This window comes from Phaseolus vulgaris, chromosome 8 (assembly GCF_000499845.2).
Source record: "Phaseolus vulgaris cultivar G19833 chromosome 8, P. vulgaris v2.0, whole genome shotgun sequence".
NCBI classification, from domain to species: Eukaryota; Viridiplantae; Streptophyta; class Magnoliopsida; order Fabales; family Fabaceae; genus Phaseolus; species Phaseolus vulgaris.
In genome coordinates, this window is record NC_023752.2 from 5,136,683 (window position 1) to 5,159,559 (window position 22,877).

The window sequence follows — 22,877 nt, forward strand, 5'->3', positions numbered from 1 at the left end:
AAATAATAATTATAAAATTAATCTCTATAATTAATTAGTTAATTAATGAAATTTCATTCACTACAATAAAATAATTAAATAACAACTAATTTTAGAAATAAAAAAATAATTAGTTAGACTAAATTAAATACTATTTTATAAATTAAAAAATTATTAGTATATAAAGTGATATTTATTAATAAATTAATTACTAGACTAAGTTAATTTATCATTTTATAAATTAAAAAATTATTGATATGTAAAGTGTTTTCTATTATTAAGAAAATAATTAGTAATTAAAATCTTAATAGTTAATGTTAGATACCAATTTAAAAATTAATTTATAATTTTTTATTAATAATAGAAAATACTTTAAATATAAATATAAGTAACTTTTTAATGTATAAAATAATATTTAACTTAGTTAATATAATTACTATTATTTTATATTTCTAAATTAGTTTTTATTTAATAATTTTTTTTTATATTGATTTGACTAATTTTGCATGTGTTTGAGTGAAAAATTAATTTCACCTATTTATATATGTGTGACATCAACATCAAATTTTATTTGACTAAGTTATGGACAAGTTTTTTATTAACAACCCGAATAGAATGTTGATAATGGATTTTAGTTACTTATTTATAGTCTTCGTATAATAATACTTTTGATATAATGTAATTAAGATACCAATTATCTTATATTGTCATTCTTTTATAGGATTTACAAAATTTAAGAAAGTAAATCACACTTTTAAGACAAATCGTGATTAATTTTGTATCATCACAACTTCTTCCACATCCAGATAGGACACTAGATAGAAGATAACTCCATGCAATTGTACTAAACACATATATATTATTAACTTTAACTAAACACAAAATAATAAAAAAAAAATATTTATTTCATTTCTTATATTTGCATGTTTGTTAAAATTATAAAATAAGTTTTAGATTTTTATCTCCTTAAAATATTTTCTTCAATTTTAATTTTTTGAAAAAAAAATCACTATTTTTTTATAAAAATTATTTAAACTAGAGAAATAAAATTTATGTTAAATTTTAAACTTTTAAAATTCCACTTGTTAATAATATAAAGACGAATGAATATCTCATTTTATTCCCTCTAGTCTTATCTTATTATTATTTTACTTACATAGGAAGTCATTTGTATTCTTAGTGACTTGAGTGTCAAAGAACCTTTTGTAGGTGCATCGCCACTCGTTGGAACAACTTAGATATTCTTTCAATATTTACTTACATCTTAAGGGAATGACAACTCATCCTCGATAAAAATATATACAAATTTAGAAATTAATTTATAAATATTTATTAATAATAGAATATGTAACACCCCATAATTTACATATAACTATTATAATACCGGTTCTACATATTTCTATACAAGTTTACAGTTTTTCAAAATATTCCTAATACGTGATTAGGACATATAGAATTTTATAATATACGCAATTAAATCAAAAGAGAAAACCAAGTTACATGATCAATTTCTCAAATTATACAATCTTCTTCAAATCCCAACATTAAAACAATCACATAAATCTCACATGGATCTACACATCCAAGATATTCAACAAACAACGTCTTCCGGAAGACCCGTATTAAGTAAGTCCTACCAGAGACTAACACCTGATCCAAAGATTACCAGCGAATCCAACAGACAGGATCAGGGTAAGTTCAATACAACCCAAGCCGTGCATCTCATATGTCACGGTGTGCATGAACTCCCCCATCAGCTTTTCACCACCTGATGTCTTAGTCTATGTGACTTAGATCATCAGTGAAGCTCGGAGATCTCTGTTACCACATAGACATCAATACTTAATACACATCAAACATCAGTCCATACATTATCCCAAATGTATGAATTCAATTCCACACCATTTCATCATACAATATCATTCCAAATACGATCCACAACATTCAAAATTTTATTTGACATAAAAAATAACACTTATTTCCACAAATTTAAATTATATATAAACAAACAATCCAATATATATAAACACACAACATCCCTGCAAGAGAAATTGAATATTGGGACCACGTCCCTTTCACATCCAGATCTTCTAGCCTAGGGTTCTATTAAAAATTAAATTTAGCTTTCCTTACCTCAATTGTTTGCTTTCCAAGCAACTTTTAGAATTTTATTCCCCACCGTTTGGATAAGCTTCAAGATTTACGGGCCTAATGCAAATTATCCAAACAGAACAAAATTTCAGTATATAATAGAATAAGTTGAGAGGATTAAACTTCTCAACTGACCCCACCAAGATTGATGACTAAATCCTAAAGAAAACAGAGAACAAAGGATATTTAGAGTAAAAATGAACTTACTCTGTTTGAAAATCTGATAGGGTAAAAATGTTCCTGAACTAGATTCTAAAATAGATGAAGATTCTAAAATAGATGAAGATTGGGAGAAAAAATTAAGAGAGAGGGAAAGAAGAGAATATGGAGAGAAAGAGAAATGGAGATAAGAAAGAAAAATAAGAAGAAAGAAACTATGCGTGGGGTCTCTGTTTTTGCTTTTTTTAAAAAGAAAAGGGGCTGTTACAGAATATACTCTAAATTCCAATAATCTTTAAGTTTATACTCTAATAATGTTTTAGTAAATAAATATATTTCAATTATTTTTAAGTCATTATTAACTTTATTTTTATTTTACTTTTTAAAATTATTTATGACCTATTATATTATTTTATGCATTTTAAAAAAACATAAACTCTGTTCAGAATTTGGTTTTCGAAAACCTGAATTCCAACTAGAATACATTGTCGAAAAGTGTAGAACAAGTCAAAACTGAGATTTCAATAGTGTGTACTGCAATGGCAACTTGACAATAAAGAGCACAATGTGCTATGTTTGTAAATAAATAAAATAACGTGTTATTGCTGTCAAAAAAATTTATAATACGAAAAGGCGTTTTATAATTGCATTTGTTGTTGAATCTGAAAAAATAATTATAATTCCAAATCTAAGTTTTTAACAACTTTTTATAATTGCATGTATGTTTATAATTACTGTTTTGAAATAATTAATGTAAATTCTTGAGTATGTATTAGAGGTTGGAAATTGCATATTAAATGAGAACAATAGTAATTTTATGGAGTGTTACAAATTGCGAACAACTTAGTTATGAGTTGAAAATAAACATAAAAATATCTTCTGTGATTAACACTTTAAAAACTTAAATCTTTTTAGTTAAAATATTGTGAACATATTGCATACTTTTAATTCAATTACACTTAACGTAAAAAGAAATTGCTATAAAATTAGAACACTAGTTTTGAAAAATAACATTTCCCTGTTTTACTTTTGATGTTGAGCCATGTTCTAGATTTTACTTTGATAAAGTTTATAGCAATAATAAAGTAAAAAAAATTAATATATATATATATATATATATTTTACTTTTTTATAATTGTTGTTATTTAAGTATATCATCTTCCATAATAATATTTAATATAAAAAACTTTATAAAAAAAATCAAAAGAATCATCCTAAAACACAATATTGTTACATTTACCCAAATATAAACTAAACACAATTTTGTAGAATTATCGTTTGGTAAAACTCTTGAAAATATAAATTGCACTCAAAATTCAATTTGTTAAATAATAAGATAAAACTAGAGAGAATAAAAGCCGATATTCATTCGTGTTTGTATTATAATATGAACAACAAGTTGATCTTTTAAAAATATAAATTTAACATAAATTTTATTTCTTTATTCAAAAATAAATTTATAAAAAAAAAATAGTGATTTCATATTTTCAAAAACTTAAAATTAAAAAAAATATAAACATAAAAGTTCCACTTAAATTTATTTTCAGTCTGTAGTCAATTCTTTATTATTTTTAACTCCCAATACTCATTTTAAAATAAAATAAAAAATAGAAAAAAAGTGGAGATGCGGGGTATCGATCCCCGTACCTCTCGCATGCTAAGCGAGCGCTCTACCATCTGAGCTACATCCCCTATATACCTTCCTTAATTAAAGTGTTAAAAGTGTAACTATTTCCAAAAAGTATTAAATATAGTTAAATCTTTAATATAATTATTATAATAAAAATTAATATACAAAATATAATTATAAAATATTTAATTTTTTTATTGATTCTTATAATTATAAAATAACATTAATTTCAATTTTTTATTATTTTCACTTATTATTAATAGTTTATATATATATATATGATGAAAATTAAAGAGTTGGTTAATGAATATAAAAAAGTAAAAAAAGAATAATTATAAAATTAATCTATATAATTATTAATTAATGAGGTTTGATTCACTACAAGAAAATAATTAAATAATAATTTAGAAACAAAAATTAATTAATTAGACTAAGTTAGATACTAAGTAAAAAATTATTACTATATAAAGTAATTTCTATTATTAATAAATTAATTAGTAGAATAAGTTAGTTTACTATTTTATAAACTAAAAATTATTGATATATAAAGTGATTTCTATTATTAATAAAATAATTAGTAGTTAAAATCTTAGTAAATGTTAAATACGAATTTAGAAATTCATTTATAATTTTTTACTAATAATTAAATTTATTAATTTATAATTAATAATAGTAACTAATTATTTTATATTTATAAATTAGTTTTTATTTAATGATTTTCTTATAGTGATTTGATTTATTTTGCATGTTTGAGCGAAGAAATTGACTTTTTTCACCTATCTATTTATATATGTATGACATCAACATCAATTTTTATTAATAATAAGTTATGGATGAATTTTTTATTAACAACTCAGTTGAATTTTAGTTACTTATTTATAATCTTCGTATAATAATAATTTTGATATTATGTAATTAAAAGATTAGTTCTTATATTTTCATTCTTTTATAGGATTTACAAAATTTAGGAAAGTAAGTGACACTTCAAAACAAATCGTGTTTAATTTTGTATTGTCACAATTTCTTCCACAATCAGAGAGGATCCTAAATACATACAAGATAACTCTATACAATGTTATTGTACTAAACACATATATATTATTAATTTTAATTAAACATAAAATAATAATAAAAAATTTATTTCATCTCTTATATTTACATGTTTGTTAAAATTATAAATAAGTTTTAGATTTTTATCTCCTTAAAATATTTTCTTCAATTTAATTTTTTTGAAAAAAATGAAATCACTATTTTTTTGTTTTATAAAAAATATTTAAAATAGATAAATAAAATTTGTTAAGTTTTAAACTTTTAAAATTTCACTAGTTGATAATACAAACACGAATGAATATTTCCTTTTATTCTCTCTAGTTTTATCTTATTATTTAACAAATTGAATTTGAGTTCAAGAGTTTAACCAAACTATAATCCCTATATGTTATTCTAAAACACTATATTCTTAGAAAGACAAAATTGTGTTTAGCTTATATTTGGATAATTGTGTTTTACGACAAAATTCAATTTATATGTAACAATATTGTGTTTTAGGATGGTTCTTTTAATTTTATTACTGCTATAAACTTTATCAAAATTAAAATCTTTATATACCAATCTCTTTTTACGTTAAATAAGTAAGAAGTGTACTTGAATTAAAAGTATGCAATATGTTCACAATATTTTAACTAAAAAGATTTAAGTTTTTAAAGTGTTAATCACACAAGATATTTTTATGTTTATTTTCAACTCATAACTAAGTTGCTCGCAATTTGTAACACTCCATAAAATTACTATTGTTCTCCTTTAATATGCAATTTTTCAAACCTCTAATACATACTCAAGAATTTACATTAACTATTTCAAAACAGTAATTCTAAACACATTTACACATGCATTCATAAAAAGTTATTAAAAACTTAAATTTGGAATTATAATTATTTTTTCAGATTCCACAAAAAATAATTATAAAACAGAATTTATGTTTTTTTTACTAATTAGTGGTGAAACACCAATTTTTAAAGTTGAAATTTTTCTGAAAAAATTCAGTCAAACCCATTCATTTTAATAGTTATAATTAAAATAATATTTTATTTATTTATTTTAAAATGATAAAATAAAAAATAATTATAAAATCAGAATTAAAATATCAAAACAGTTATAAGAGATTAAAACCAAAATATAAAAATAAAATTTTCAGTTAAATTTATTTTTAGTCTATATACACTACCAGAAAAATCATTGAATAGAAACTAATTTTAGAGACAAAAAATAATTAGTTGTTATACTGAATAAATTAAAGATCATTTTAGAGAAAAAAAATTGGTTTCTAAATTAGTTTATATTATTGTTAAATAGTTTCTAAAGTTGTATCTAATGAGTTAGCAAGATTTTTGCTACAAAATTTAGAATTTAAATAATTGGTAGTTAAAACCTTAATAGCTAATTAGATACCAATTTATAAAGTATTTAACAATATTAGAAATCAAAAATGATTTTAGTATCTAAAATATCACTATAAAAACTAATTATTTTTTTTTCTAAAATTAGTTTCTTTTCAATGATTTTCTATTTATTTTCATTCTATAAACTTTGAAAATATTGTCATAGTTTTTATAAAATGTTGCATAAATTTTGCTTTGATTGTCTATAAAATATTTTTTAAAAGTTTCATCTCTCCATAAATTTAAATTATTATTTTTAATCCCTAATATTCTTATTAAAATAAAAATATTTATTTAACAAATTTTAAGAGTTTTTTTAGATATCACATATTAAAACTATATCACAACATTAACATGAATTATTTAGAATGTTCACCCAACCTTTTACTCAATATATAAAAATTAACTAGTATAGTATTTAACACTATGAATTAAAAGTAATAGTTTTTAATTTAAATTAGAAAAAAATAAAAATCATTAATTATCCAATTACAGAAACAATTAACTCATCCTTATATTTTTCGATAATAAAAATGATTCATAAAAGAAACACACCAAAAACTTATTTGACAAAAAAGAAATTATTTTATCGAGGACGTGTAAAGCGTCTTTCTAATATGCACAATTATTTCAAATTATTATGTCACATAATAAATTATTTACAATTATATTTTTTATAAAAATGTAATTAAATAAAAATATAAAATAGGAAAAAATTAGAAATGGAGATGCGGGGTATCGATCCCCGTACCTCTCGCATGCTAAGCGAGCGCTCTACCATCTGAGCTACATCCCCATCTTTATTAATATTAATTAAATTATATATAAAATATACTGATATAGTATAAAATTTACCAATCAGTCATATCATAAGAATAAAAAGTATTATTTTTCTTTTAGAAAACACCAACTTAAGTGTGTATGGTAAGATTTGTTCCATTAGAGTACAAAATAAAAAGTCTAAAAGTGATGTGGAAAAGCAAGATCTACAAAAGTTCATGTAAAAACCTCTATTTCTTGTATGATATGAAATTTAAAAAATTAGTTAACAAATATAAGAATATAAAAAATCATAAGTGTTAAAGTAACAGATATAAAAACCAATCTGCCATATTAACTGCTATAACCAAAGTTTGAGGTAGTTTATTTTATTGAGTGTAATGTAAATTAATTCATATCTATTAAAATATTACACATTTTTGCATAGATTAATACATGTTCACACTGATTTCGAGAATTTATTGGTTGTGGAATAAAATAGTTAATATTTTTTAAAATAATTTGAAATAAATAAATATTATAAGAATAGGCACGTATAATACATTGTTATGGTTCAATTTACATCTTCAAATAAAATATATACATAAAGTAGATATAACGAGAAGACAAAGTTTAGGAATTGGATCTTTCTATCACGAGAAATGTTCATATTTAAAAAAGCGAGTTTATATTTTTTTTAAACTATTCGGATTACATTTTATCAAATTTTTGCGAAAAAATTGTCTTATTATTTCTTTTGTAATTTTAATTTACTTTTTTATATTTACATTTCAATAAATCTTTGGATCATGCTATGAACTTTCAAGCTATTATTCACTTATATTTTTTCAAGTTGAAATATATGTTTCATAAGTTTTAAGAAATACCTTCAAGCATTTTTTCTAATGGATATTACAAAAGTAGCACTCTCTAATTTTCCAACCTTCATTGCCTGCACAATTTTCTTTTGAAACCTGACGAATAGTTCATTAATAACCTTTGCATCAAACTTTTGAGACAAGAGAGGCTCCAGTGCTGCTCGTGCGTGCTTGGAAATGATTTCGGCTCTTATATTTTCATCATCACCACCTTCAATGTTTAGGCCTTCTTCCCAAACCGAGATTACAACTTCGAATCTTTGAACAAACAATGACCCTTCTTCCTCAATCACCTGCTTAACTTCCTCAACCGTAGGTTCATACACTGCTATGTTAAACGACTCTAATTTTGCTTCTTCAATCAAACCCTACGGTGCAGATTTTAACGGCATAACTAGTTAATTATCATTACAAACTTACTGGTATAATCAATTAAAAAAACTGTTGTTTACCTCCAAGAACATCTCATTGAGTGTTAGACTCACTATTTCCCAACTTGTTCTTCTACGAATTTCGTGATTACCAAGAAACAACAAGACCATTGCTCCTCCAGACACAAGTTCCTCCGAACGTAATTTCAGAAATAATTTGAAGTCTTGTTGAAACTGTTTAAGGTAAGCTTTGTGTACCTCAGGAGGGCTTGTGCTAACTATATGGCAATGACCCTTGTTAAGTGATGACCCCAATAATGGATCCTATACAATCAAAATATGAGATGAATGAAATCAAGTATTTGGGAGTGAGAAAAGAGAAAACCATTGTACTAGATTTAACTAAGAGAGTTATAAATAGAAACAAAAAACAAACCTAACACAATGGTATAGTATAATATGGTTGACTTTAGATGAGAAGAAAAGAGTAAACTTATATCTAACCTGAGAAAGCCAGTGTAGACTGTTGGAGGAATGAAAAAGGTTTATGGAATTACTGGGAAAGAGTCTTCCATAGAAGGATCCAGGTGTGGCATTAATAAAGCATGAATCAGACCTGCATCTTTTCTCTTGTAGCAGTTTTGTATAAAAATCTGGAAGTGACTTGAAGGTGGTGTTGAAATCATTTCCAAATAAATCATTGAGATAAAATTGGAATGAGGGTAGATCACGGTTTAAGTGAGTGCATGCAGCATGAACAATATTAATAATATTTGATGTTACAAGAAGTGTATTTGGTCCCACAGAACAACCTAAATCTGCTACTTTCATGCAGTTTGGAGAAGAATCAGAACATAGACTCGTTATTGTTTCTTCAAGTATGTGTTTGGCTTTAAGCATCATTTGTCTCTGCAATAATCAAAGTTAGATGAATATATAGAGGAAAAGGAAACAAAATTACACAGAATGGTAAGTGATGAAGTTAGATGAGGTTATGAAGATAAAGATGGTACTTGTATGGAGGAGTTGTTTGCGTAACTCATTTCTCCCTGTCCACCGTTCATGTGAAGGGATGGTGGATCTCTTTCCATTGATGAAGCACTCAAAGGATTGAATCAATGATCATTGGCTTGAGACTATTCTCACCTTTAATAAACTATGAAAATATTTGAACTTCATTTCTAATATTTTAAATACTTATCAATCTTGTAAACAATGCATGCATGTGGTTGCCGATAAAAAAAAAAATGCATGCATGTGGTTTCAGAGACAGGACATGTGATTTTTTTTCATCTTCTATATGATTTTCTTTGGTCCTCTTTCTTAATTCATATATTTTCATCTTCATGTGATATATAAGGTGTGAACTTAGTAATTAAAAGTATAAATACTAAAAGTCTAATAAGGCTGAAGAATCTCAATATTGATTTCTTCTTCTGCAACCTAGGGTGCAGGAAGAAACTGCCCTCAATATTTTGTAATATAAATAGGTAGCTCGATCAACATGTGGAGTGTTTTTTTATAAAGAATTAATTAAATCTTCTGATTTTATCATCAGAGAACTTGCAAGTACACCCACTTGACAAATATACTTAACAAACATCTGAGAAGCTGTGAAGAAAAGAATAAAATATATCACAAGTAACATTCTGAAGTATGAAGGAAGAAAGAAAGGAACACAGACTTTGAAGAGTAGTTAATTTATTTTGGTGAAAGTCCAGTAAAAATATTATGAGGAATACTTCAACTATTTTCATTTAATATATTATTTTTTGATAAAAAATAATGTCTCTACACTATGTATAATTAATGTTATTGTCAACAATTTTTTTAGGTATTATAATGTTGTGCAAGTTGTGTCATTTATTTTTTTAATGGTGTGCAAGTTGTCTCATTTGCACATGAAATCATCTTTATCTAAGAATTTTTGCACATAAATAATCCCATGTTTAACTAATAAAAAAGAGGGAGAGAGAAATAAATAAAGTTATGAATAGTTATATAAATATATAATTTAGTTAAAAATAAAAAAAATATTGATAATAGAGCATACTTTTAAAATCAATCATTCTTATTTTTTTAACATAGTTTATGAATCACTTTATACAATGAATATTTTTTTTGTCTTTAAACTAGCGTTGATTTAATGATTTTTTTTATAATAGATGTATTCAAAAAGAAAAGAAAAATTGGTTTGCAAATGAGTAAAGCAAAATATTTATTATAGTTTTAAAAAAATGGTTTGTAAATGAGTAATGATATTAAAAAGGGGCAAATTGGATGGAATGATAGAAAACTTTTGGGAAAAATAAAATCAGTTTATAAAATAAATGACAATGATAAAAAGTATATTAATAATAAAGTGATAATGAGATAAATGAGAAAGTGAGTGTGTAGTTATAATTTTCTTTATGTAAATACTAAGTATTATTATGCAAAAGAAAGCAAATATATGTAAAATTCCAGAAAATATTAAGAGTGTTTGTAATATAGTATGTTACTATTCTAATTTTTTTTTATTATTATAAAAATAAATAATAATATATATATAAATAATTAGTGAATTGAAACAATTTTAATTTAATAGGATGTATGAAGGAATCATAATCTGAGTTTATTGTGACTATATTAATAAGCAGTTTATATTAAATATAAAATTTCTCGCATATATAGAATAATAAAATATATTTTGAAATCTAAACACTTCTTTCCATTTTAAAATTTAAAGAAACTGATTTCATAATTTAAATTGATAACATAGTTTTGTATTTTTATTTAAACAGTAGTAGGTTTAATGAGTCTTTGGAGAAAAAAGTCTTAGAAGATTTAATAATAATAAATCCTAAGTCAGTCATATATGGATTATTATACCACCCCAAGTCAAACATTTAAAACAATTAATTTATAGGGTTTTTTATTATATATTTGCTCAATTTGCTGATTTTTACTGAGAAATTCAAACTTATACTTTGATTTTTTGCAACATCTTTAACACCTTCATCTTAAAATATAATCCTTAAAACATCTTTAATGAAAACTAGAGCTTCTCTCTAAGTCTAAAAAAATAAAATTGTTTTAATATAATTTTTTAATAGTGTTAGGTGTATGAATACGAAAGCTTTTTGTTTTAAAACCAAAGACATGATTAATGAAATTTTCAGCCAATGTAAGCAAAAACATGACTAATATAAACATTTTAAGAAAAATACTTCAAACCACATAATCGATTATATTGTTTGCAATTAAATTCAAAGATGAAACATCCTTTAAAATATATAATAAATTGTATATATTATGTAAATATAATTGTTTGAACTACTTTTGCCTTCCCTTTTTTTATTTGTTATTTAAGCTTTGTAGATATATTAAGAAAAACTAATTGAATGTATTAGTTCTTATGATAAATAATATTATTTTACTGAAGTCTTAATTTTTCATTAAATATTAACTTTTCTTACTTAAACTAATTTTTTAAATTAAAATACTATGATTGAAAATATATAAATAAAGGTTAATAAATTTTATGGTATGTGATGTGAATAAGCAATGTTGCAATATATATAATTGATTTTTTAATAAAAAATTATTTATAGGGACATAATAATGGATTATGTTTTTGTATAAAATTTTATGGACATTGAGAACTTTACAAATTTATTCATTTAATTTTTTTAAAATAATGCAAGTTCGGAAAACAAAATTATTTAACCTTATGTTTTATACAATAGTTTTGGTCTATTAATTGTCTTACAAATTCTAATTTACAGGTAAAATATATTTTTCTTTTATACTTATTATTTTTATTGTATTCGTTAATTTTGAAAGATTTCAAACAAAGCATAAATTTATTTTTTTGTATAAATATGTTTAGTCTCTTCATTTATATTTGTAAACTACTCTAATTTTGTTTTTATATACAGATTGAATTTATTTTCTTAACATTAAATGGATTAAAACCTTTACCTTCCTTAGTATAATATGTTTTTTAGACTCTACAATCAGGAAGATAATTCTGTATCTAGAAATATTTTCTGGATAATCTTAAATACATTTAAAAATTACATTCTGTTCTGTACAATCTGAAAGATAATTTTGGATCTAGAAATATTTTATGAATTGTACAATTCAAAATATATATTATAGTAAAACGATGTTATAAATTATATTATACGAAAACTTTTACCAGATTTATAAATAAAAAAATTATTGTTTCTAAATTGTACAATTTATAAATATTTTTTAAGAACGATATAGTCTTTTTCAAATTGTAAATTGTGTATTATCATATTTCTTTCTACTCTTTTCATCACTCATATCCATCTTTATATCATATAATTATGAATTATATAAATTGGCAATAAAGATTTATGTTCATAAGTATATTTCAGTTTTTTAGTAGAAGATATTTCTGATGACGGATTCAAAATGATTTGTTCCTTATTTTTATAATGATAATAAAAATTTATACAATAAGTTTGAGTTTTTAAAAAATTAATGTATTTTTTATTTTTTAAAATTGTGTTAGAATTATCATAAATCTAATAAATATTTTTTAATTTAACACTTTACCGATATATGTCCTACGGTGTCGTGTGTCGCACCATTTTAAAATAATGTCGGAGCCTCGTAGCTCCTATCACTCAGTATATGGTTTTCAAACTAGAAGAATATTTAATAAGAGAAAAATTCTTACAACAAACTTATAATATGAACACATTCTCTACTTTACTAAAAATTGATTTAAAAAATCTACTTTTACTAGAAAATAAAACAAAGTTATGAATAAAATAATAACTAACAAGGTAAAATGCTAAGCTAGTATTCTGAGACAATTATTGATATTACTTTTAGGGGAGCATTATCCAAAACTATATCACGATGATGTGTTGTTTATAGCATCCATACAGGAAAAAAAAAGAAAAACACGAGTGAAGTAGTAAAATAAAGGAAGAGGGTGTTTATTGGAATAGGGATTAGGCAAAGATGTGTGTGATTATTTACTAAACATGTCTCTGATTGTGGGGAGTTTGATCTCTCCCTTCTGAGAAAGAGGAATGCTGATGTTTCCAATGACTGGAAGGTCAATGATGAGTTCAATATCCAATTGATAATCAATGTCCCAATCTGCACCAATGTCCCTTGCCAAGCTCAGCAACACAGTGTGAGGAACCTTCACTGGCACATCCACCATTGTTGAGTCTTTTGCCTTCAACGATCCTGGGTCAGGTATTATCCCTGATGCTATCTCCCTTTTCACCACACAACAAAATCACAACACATTTCTCAAAATTCATAGATCAAATAACACACCTACACCCCGCTTTGTTTGACCTTTTCTTATCTTTTTATTTAAATCCACCCCACCACTGTTTCTCCCCACTAAATAAATAAAATTAAAACACCGAAATACTAGTTTATGTCCATTTTCATAAAACCTATGACCCATTCAACACAAATTGAAATTAAATTAAACAAAAAATATTAACAGATCCTGCGAAATCCAACAACCATCATCGTTTATTCACGATTCACCAAGAATGAAAGCAAAAACGAATCCCTTAACCCTAAAATAGGAAGAAGAAAAGAAGAAAAAAGAAGAGTGTACGAACCTGCCTGCACTTTTGAGGGAGTACTTGATCTCACATATAGGAATGGGAGTGGAATAGGGATTGGAGACAGAAATCTTGGCCAAGTACTGGACGCTGTCGCGGCTCACGCGCTGGAAATCGACGTCGGTGACAGTCGCCTCTGGCTTCGGCATGTTCGTGACTTTCTCCGAAACATAGTTCTTAGCTTTGTCCAACAACTGCGACATTTTCAGCGCTGCAAATATCACACTCACACCGATAACACCTAACGACACCTTCACTCCCAGACTCGTCGCACGCATACTTATAAACTGCAAAACCAAAGAAACGACACGCGCAAAGGCCAAACGCGATGCCGACACGTGACGAGGTGTCGTCGAACGTGGTCCCCTCCGGGTTCGCGGATCTGGACTTTCGGAGGCACAAGGGAATAGAATTAGATCCGAAAGTCTGATGATCAAAACATTAAAGAACTAATGCTCATTATCGCTGTCGTTTTATTTTCCTTTATGTCGTCTAACCGCGTAGGTTAAGTGTGCACACGCTACGCGTGTTGCTTCTCTCCTAATTCATTTGGATACTTAAAAGAGCAAAAAATTTGCTTTAACAAAACTATTCTATTTTAACAAAACTATTTTATTTTAAATAGAGTGACGATGTGGGGGTTATGTGGGCCAGATCACGGTGCGTCGTAATCCCCGTGGGCCGAGTGGGGCGGGTTGTCCCACCAGTAAAAATAAAAAAATAATTTTTTTTAAAAAAAATACTACATTAATTTATTATTTTAGTGTGATTTTTATTTTATTTTATTTAAAAGAAATGAATTTAATGTACTAAAAAATAATATTTTATTTTAATAATTTAAAGAAATATCTTATACATTACATACATATATATGAAAAAATAGATGCAAAACAAAATTTTAATCAAAACCTTCTAACAACTCTCATACTTGAATTTATATTTTTATCTTAATTAAATGAATTGAAACATGAATAAAAATTTAATTTTTCAGTAGTAGGAATAAATTTTTTTATAATTAATAAAATTTTAATTTTAAAAAAAAAAATCTTATGTGGGCTGGCCAGCAGACCTGCAAGTTACTTCTTATGCGGAATGAACTAGTAAAATGAGTCTGCATTCCTAACGTAGGGCAAGCTAACCCTACCCACATTATGTGGACTAAACGTGGACCAAACGCGAGATGAGTAGCCCACGTAATTTTAAATTATAAAAATTTAGCGTTGTTTTTATTTTAAAAAATATGAATACAAAATTATTTAATAAAAACACAAAATAATACAAAAATACATTGTTTTTTCAAAATTAATAGTGATTGAGTATACTGATAATAAAATCAAAATATTTGTTCTCTTCGTGTTTCTTTTTATTAGATTCAGCAACATAGGAAAAACTAATGAATAATTGTTCTTTTGGGTAAGGGTTTGTTTATTTCTTATTCTTGAAAATTAATTTCACTGATTAAAAAATAAAAAAAAGGTGTTTGACGAATATAAAATTTAAAATTTATTTTCAAAATCAGAACATCTCTAAATTTTGATTCTCTACTTTTATTATTTATATTCTTTCTTATCCTTTTATATCTTTTTCTCAGTACTCTTACTTTCTTAAACTAAGTTTTTAATATGTCTCATAAAATCATTTCTTAAACTAAAACAATAAAAAGAGAGTCAAAACACACCTTCATTTTCTTTTCTTCTTTATTAGTGCTTCATCTTTTCTGCGTTAATAAATTTATAATTACTTTTTGTAGAGAAGACACATGAATCCATGATTGAATCCGTCATAGATGGATCCAAGTGCATGCATGCATTGGTTTGCTAAATGGGTAGGTTATAAAGATCAACAACCAAATACAGATATATAAAAGTGGAAAATGACTTGTTAATCACTAAACATGGAATATGGAGGAATAAGCATCACCAAAAGAAAAGAATGAGAAGAACATTTATCTCAGAAAACTGACCTCCATTATTGAAGATGATGAGTGTTATCACGTTCTTGAGTGGAGAGGTGAAAGTGAATCTTGTAAATGAAGGAAGTGCAGTGTGAATTGAATGAAAAATGAGGGAATTTATTTTATTATAAAGTTTCGTTGGTGACTCTTCCCTTTCAAATTGAAGGTCCCCTTGGCATTGGTGAGTGGACAAAATGTAACACTTATGAAATTCTTTTCAGGTAATACTAATTTGTCACTATTAAAGTAACAATAAATCACACCCATTCACTAAAAAATCCACCATAAAAGGAGAAAAATAAGTTTAATTAAAGAAGTTTATGCAATAAATTCGAATACCCATTTGAAATTTTAGAAAAATAAACGTGTGCATTAATTTTTTTAATATAAAATTAGGCACCAATAATAATAATAATAATGATAATAATAATGCAAAAAAAAAAAAGAATCTGGCTTTGTTTTTGACAAATATATATGCGGTGCTGCAATAATTGATGAAAAAGTTGAAAACAAATTCTTGATTCTTTGGCATTATCTGGTTATATCTGCATGTGGTTCCTAAGTTGTGATCGCGTGTTTGAAACACTGATAGGTATATAACAGCATCTATAAGTAATTAAATCATATATATATATATATATATATATATATATATATATTAACCGTGATTGATTCAGTCCTAATGCTACGGATTAATTAAGTAGGGATTAGTTACAGTAACTAAAGGTACTTAAGCATAAAGGAAATGTATTTTAATATTAACTAACTTAATTAAAAAGGTAAAAAACTAGTTGAACTTTGGTTAACATAATTAATTTGTCATATTTTTTTTAATATTCTTTGTTGTAAGCCTCATAAAGCTATAAGCTACGGGATTTAAGCAGTTTACATAAAGCTCTAAGTTTAAATCATATTGCATTCTGTTCACTGAAAAAAAACCTTGAGCTATTTGATATCAGAAAAGTAAGTTCTGAAAAATATCCTAGGAATAACAATTTATAAAAAAAATGACTGAATTATATTTGGTTGGTCAAAAATTTTAAAATTCTGTTATTTTCATTGAAAAAATTAATATATTAATTCATTAAATAATTTAATATAAATAACATGTTTTTAGTAAAAAAATATTTTAATTCGAAAAAGTCACACTAGAATATTTTGATAAGAAGTTTGGTTAAAACTCTTTTGTGAAAAAACATGGCTTTGAATGCTATTTTCTAAAAGGTAAATCAAACATAACAACATATCCTTTCACATTCAAACTTCAGATTTTTTTCACAAAAATAAAAACTTCTCTATTACAATTACAATGGTTTCATAGTACACATAGCAAATAATATTTACATGAAATTAATTTGTTAATTATTTCCTATATATTCATCTCATTAAAACCAATATTTAAACACCATCCCGGTGTAGAATTTGTTGTATTTACTATTTAGAAGTACAAAACTACTAGTCTTAAACTAAGAAAAAAAATTAGGAAATTTTGTTTTAACATAATGTGTGAAAGTTTAGAGAATGTGGGTGAAGAAAAGTAGAAAAGTAAAGCATGATAGAGAAAGTTGTTGAGTTTAGAAGGTAGCAAGAAAGTGTATTTGGTTGAGAAGAGGGGTTAGAGTTTCCATGAGCTTCTCGCATGGATGGTTGTGAATTCCCTCGTATGTTGTCACCACAATGCTTGTGTCTTTTGACAGCCTTTGCACTTGTTTCTTCACATTGCATGTGTGATGCGTGCACCGGTAATAGCTTCTTCATTCCCCCATTCATTCATCAAAAAAAATTTCATAAATTCATTGTCTTATAATTCTGAATTAAAAGTGATGTTCATTCTTTAACTAAATTTGGCTTAGATTTTTCAGAACTGATACTTTATCTTTTGACCAGCTGAAACAAGTGCTTAATATTTTAGTTATACTAGAAACGAATAAATAAATGAAAATAATTTATTAGTAACTCTATAACAACAATGATTTTTTTAACTCCTAAATAAAAATAATGATTTTTTTGTGTGACTCCATTACCAGGAAATCATGAAATAGAAACCTATTTTTAGATAACAAAATAATTAGTTACAATAGTAACTAAATTAGAGATTATTTTAGAAACTAAAACAAAAATTGGTTTCTAAATTAGTTTATATTATTGTTAAATAGTTTTTAAATTGGTATGTTTTAGAGACCAAATTTAGAAACTAAATAATTGGTAGTTAAAACCTTGGTTGCTAATTAGATATCAATTTAGAAACTATTTAACAATAATAGAAACTAATTTAGAAATCAATTTTTGTTTTAGTTTCTAAAGTGGTTTCTAATTTAATTATTATTGCAAGTAACTATTTTGGTCTCTAAAATTGGTTTCTATTTGATGATTTTTTTTTGAGTGATCGTTACAGTAATGATTTTTTATTTATTTATTTTACGTTTATAAGTTCTTTCATTAATCTAAAGAATTTAGACAGTGTGTGTCAAGTTGCTTGCGAGCATGGGCCTAGAAAATACAAAAGGAAATGGAGAGTAAATTAATATTATGTTTGGACATTTTAAAAGTAATTATAATTTTTAGAACATTTGAAATATTTTATGATAAAATATGTTGTTTGGATAAATGATTTTGAAAAAAATTGAAATTCTAAATTTTATTAGAGTAATTAAATTACTTCAAATTAAGGAATTTTCAATTTTACCTAAAATTTATATGAATTTGAAAAAAAAAATCATATTCTGAAATTCATATTTTGGTTTTCTATATTTTGGTCTTTATAGTTTGGACTTGATTGTGCTAGGTTCGACCTAGTCTTGATTGGATTATGATCGACTTAAGCTCAATTCAACTCGATTGAATGTGAGTTAGCGTCGACTCAGATAAATATGGATACGTTCGACTAGACTAAATGTTGGTTTACCCTTACTCAACTTGACTTGGGCTTGGAGGACTTGGTTTGACTTGGTCTGGATCGACTTTGCTTGACTTGGTCCGGGTCAACTTTACTTAACCTAAGTCAACTTGGCTTGACCTAACCCAAACCTACTTGGCTCAAACAAGGTCCAAACTAACTCAGTTCGACCTGACTATGGGCCAACTCAACTTGACTTAGGTTCAAGTAATCTCAGCTCGATTTGGCCCAAGTCTGCTTGACTTCATTTGAGCTTGATCCTACTTGACTCAACCTAGGTCCAAATTGACTTGACTTGATATAGATTCAGATTGACTTGGCTTGACTCTGACTTGGGCTACTCGGTTCGACCTTGCATTAGTCCAACCTGATGTTATCTTAATTGGGTCTAGCTCCATCTAATATTTTATAACTTGAAAATACTCTTGTTTAAGGTAAATTGAGATTTTTTTTTGCAAATATAAAATGATTAAAAAATCTTAAAGAACTTTGACCAAAAAAATATAACCAACCAAGATGTTAAGTTTTTTTATCTAATTACAAATTAGCGAATTTAGCATATGTAGTGATGTAAAAATATTTGTACTATTAATCAATTAAACTGTTTATAACTTCATGACAAACTGGTTTTTTTTATATGAAGTAAATATGATAACTAAATTTGTGATAAAGTGATGGTACTGAAAGACGACTCTTTATTATTAAAGTCGTGTTACACCAACATGAATTCTTTTATTATCATGTCATTTCACATTATTACTGAAATGGGGTGTTGTTTGCACGACTTTTCTTTTAAAATGGAAGCCATTTTCTCCCTGTGATCAACGAAATCAAACTCGTTATTAGTTTATAAAGTTGTTTTTCTTTAAATGGCTTGTTGAAACTTGGAATTGGAGTCATTTTTAAAGAAACATGACTTCCTTTACATTTCATAAACTTTTTGAATTTTTCCATTCTAATAGATACGAAATTGCACCTCAATGGTGAAAACCCCGCATACATGCAACGTAAAGAAAACCAATCGATTTCTGAAACAGGCATAAACATTTACCTGGGATATGTGCTGTTCTTCACAGCTTTCTGTCCATATTTCCTCCAACGATAACCATCATCCAAAATATCATCTGCACTTCTCGTTTGAAAAGCAAACCTGGGCACTCGTGTTGCTTTCTTCACCCTCCCACCTTTCCTTTTCTCCTGGTTTCCCTTTTCCTCCTCGCAAACTACCTTATTTTGAGCCATAAAAGGTGAAGAGGAAGAAGCACCACATTCAACACTTTCCAACAAGAAGCTGTTTTGGGCAGAGAAAAGGTTACCCCACTCAGAGTCACGTAGCCCTTGCTCTGGAGGTTCCAAAGGGTTAGGCGTGAAGAGAAAAGGGTTGCTTTGGGGTGGTGGGTCATGGCCTTCCATTAGGTCTTAGTTCCACAATGAAGGAGAAAATGAGAATATTTTGGCGTTGAAACTTATAAAGAGAATGTGCATGCATTGATGATAACGAAAAATGAGGTGATATGGGACACGTGTCCTATGTGTAATGGCATGATGAACTTGAAAGGGCAGTTGAACAAAAGTAGTTGGATTTGGTTGAGTTTAGCATTGGTTGCAAGGAGACAACAAGCTTGTTCCATAATATTTTCACATTCATATGTACTGTTTACCTACCAATAAAACTTCCACTATGTAATCTATCATTTGCTTATGCCATTAACTAATTTTATGCTTTTGTATTAAAAGACTCCATGTGTAATTAAAAGGATTTCAAATATAGGTAATAGTTATCTTTCCAAAAAGATTATAAATTAAAATAAGAGGAAAAAAGGAAGCTTTTGTTCTGCATTTTGGGTAGGAAAAGGAAGATGAAAACCTCTGAAGCCAGTTGTTGAAATAGCTTGCTATCATGAGCAAAAATGAATAGCTTGTGAAAGCTTAAAGTTCATGATTAGATAGCTGAAATTCCTAAGTCCTCCTAATATAACAAAGACACGCATTTCTCAATATAATAATAATAATTTTCCCAATATAGTACTATGCAACGTGCATGGTATTAGACCACCGACTTCGATACCATTCCCCATGAATATATGGAGTAAAATGTGGTAAATAGTGTAATCTCTTCATCTAAGAACACAAAAATGAGGAATTAAACTAGTGATTTGTGGATTTCAAAGGCAATTTTAATTTTGAATATTCCTATTTCATTTTCATTTCACCCATTTTCAAAACTGAGTATGTCCCTTCTCATGCAGAAGCTTCTTCGAGTACAAATTGATCAATGTGTTTCTGAATAAAGAGGTGCACAGTGTGGAATAACAGCTAAACTACTTAGAACCCCAACAGTAGAAGTGGTCTATTCATTCACGAGTTAAACAACAAACATAACAAGAAAACTTGTTTTGTGTAATACCAATGAGTAATTAATCATATAAAAATTAGTGACCAAAAGACTCTTGTAATCATATGGAAATTCATTACTCAACCTTGTTGGTATTAGGGACATAATTTCCAGTAACTAAAAGTGGTATTTGATGTCACCAGAAGATATTTATAACAAAGATAAACAAAAACTACTACTAATAAAAATAACAATAATAATGATTTATTCATCATTATTATAATATTTTAGTTTATAAAAGTAAAATAATATTTTTAATTGTAAACGATTTTTATTTTCATGTCTAATTCATGACAGGCGCTGAAGATGGGGAGCTGCTATGACAGTAGCACTGGAGGTGGGGGTTTCTGCGGTTGAGAAGAGGAAGAGAGGTGATCAATGAATGAAGAAGATTAAGAAGAGGGTAAAATTGTAAAAAAAAATTCAATTATTATAGACTTCAGATGTTGAAGGCTTATAGATATGATGATAGTCATATGCAACTGAGACTTCTGATGTTGAAGGCTTAAATACATGATGATAGGCATATGCAATTGGATATCCACTATAAAATGCTAGTCTGAAGGTTGCCTAGATCAATATAAAGCAAAATTGGTGGTGAAAGGCTAACCCAAATATACTAAATTGTTTAAGCGAATATATGCTCCAATAGCAAAAATAAACATGTGGGGATTATTTCACTGGCAGTAAAAATTTTAGTGGGATTTACATCAATTTGTTATTATAAGAACTGTCCTTTTAAATCGAGACTTGGAAGAGGTATATATGGAGATAAGGTTTGTACTTGAAAATGGGTGGATATGGTTCCATTAAAGGTGGAGATAAGGTGTGCACTGGAAAAAGACTTTATATGTTCTAAAGAAACCTCTCTGTGTTCATTTGGAAGAATCACGCAATTCATGGGATCATTGTGATAGCGACAGAGTCAAGGTGGTCATATGATTTTAAAAAAACTCATCAGATGGGAAACTTACACTTACTGGCCTAACTAGATGGAATGGTAATTGCAAGTGATGATGGAGCTAAAGAGTAAAATTTGAGGGACGAACTAACAACACAATTTGAAGGACTTGGGAAGCTGAAATATTTCCTTGAGATCGAAACTTCCAACTCTAAGCAAGGAATTTTCATCTTCCAAATAATATATGAATTAGACCTACTTAAGGAGACAAGAAACCTAGTTTGCAAAGCTGCTAAAGCATAGAACAATATCATAGCAGTGGAAATTATGAGTTCCATAACTGTAGCATAATTAACAGCTCCGGACCCTCAGCCTGACTCATCTCCATCATGTGCATAATCCCTCTAATGAGCTCCCCATTAGATGGGAAACAGAAATCAGAGGAAGCAATGTCCAGAAATTCAGATTCAGAGCTATAACATTGAGAAATCTATTGGTGTGGGGTTCAGCATCTTCAGAGAAATTGCTGGTTGTGATTTTTCCACTTGAGAATCTTGTTTCTTCAGTAATTTTGTTAAAGTTTTGAATTTATACACTGTTTAATTGTATTGACATTGAACTCCCTAAATGTTTTCTACAATCACTTTCCTGCAATCAGATCTGAAGTCAATAAAGTGATGAACTTTACAAGAGTTAGTAATCGACACTGTCATTTAAGAGAAAAATATAAAAAGTATTAATTACATGATGAACT

At 26.7% G+C, this 22,877-nt stretch overlaps 3 protein-coding genes and 2 non-coding genes across 6 annotated transcripts; all 5 read right to left on the reverse strand.

Moving 5' to 3' along the window:
• Positions 1-3,908: 3,908 nt before the first annotated feature.
• Positions 3,909-3,981, reverse strand: TRNAA-AGC (transfer RNA alanine (anticodon AGC)). The gene has a single exon. It is a non-coding gene; the product is annotated as a tRNA-Ala (tRNA).
• Positions 3,982-7,080: 3,099 nt separating this feature from the next.
• Positions 7,081-7,153, reverse strand: TRNAA-AGC (transfer RNA alanine (anticodon AGC)). The gene has a single exon. It is a non-coding gene; the product is annotated as a tRNA-Ala (tRNA).
• A 773-nt stretch (positions 7,154-7,926) lies between these two features.
• On the reverse strand, positions 7,927-9,553 carry LOC137825629 (probable caffeine synthase MTL2). Its single transcript, XM_068631348.1, has 4 exons — positions 9,379-9,553; positions 8,870-9,274; positions 8,447-8,689; positions 7,927-8,362 (listed from the first exon to the last, which is right to left on the reverse strand). The coding sequence occupies exons 1-4, from the start codon at positions 9,454-9,456 to the stop codon at positions 8,006-8,008; spliced, it is 1,083 nt and encodes a 360-aa protein (XP_068487449.1). The 5' UTR covers positions 9,457-9,553; the 3' UTR covers positions 7,927-8,005.
• A 3,633-nt stretch (positions 9,554-13,186) lies between these two features.
• Positions 13,187-14,567, reverse strand: LOC137823814 (desiccation protectant protein Lea14 homolog). Its single transcript, XM_068629092.1, has 2 exons — positions 13,975-14,567; positions 13,187-13,614 (listed from the first exon to the last, which is right to left on the reverse strand). The coding sequence occupies exons 1-2, from the start codon at positions 14,253-14,255 to the stop codon at positions 13,359-13,361; spliced, it is 537 nt and encodes a 178-aa protein (XP_068485193.1). The 5' UTR covers positions 14,256-14,567; the 3' UTR covers positions 13,187-13,358.
• Positions 14,568-17,281: 2,714 nt separating this feature from the next.
• On the reverse strand, positions 17,282-20,262 carry LOC137823815 (probable WRKY transcription factor 43). Of its 2 annotated transcripts, none has more exons than XM_068629094.1 (2): positions 19,879-20,262; positions 17,282-17,680 (listed from the first exon to the last, which is right to left on the reverse strand). In XM_068629094.1, exons 1-2 carry the CDS (start codon positions 20,238-20,240, stop codon positions 17,506-17,508), a joined length of 537 nt encoding a protein of 178 aa, XP_068485195.1. In that variant the 5' UTR covers positions 20,241-20,262; the 3' UTR covers positions 17,282-17,505. The 2 variants fall into 2 exon arrangements, with proteins under 2 accessions (XP_068485195.1, XP_068485194.1); XM_068629093.1 differs by having other exon boundaries at positions 17,282-17,683.
• Positions 20,263-22,877: the final 2,615 nt, after the last annotated feature.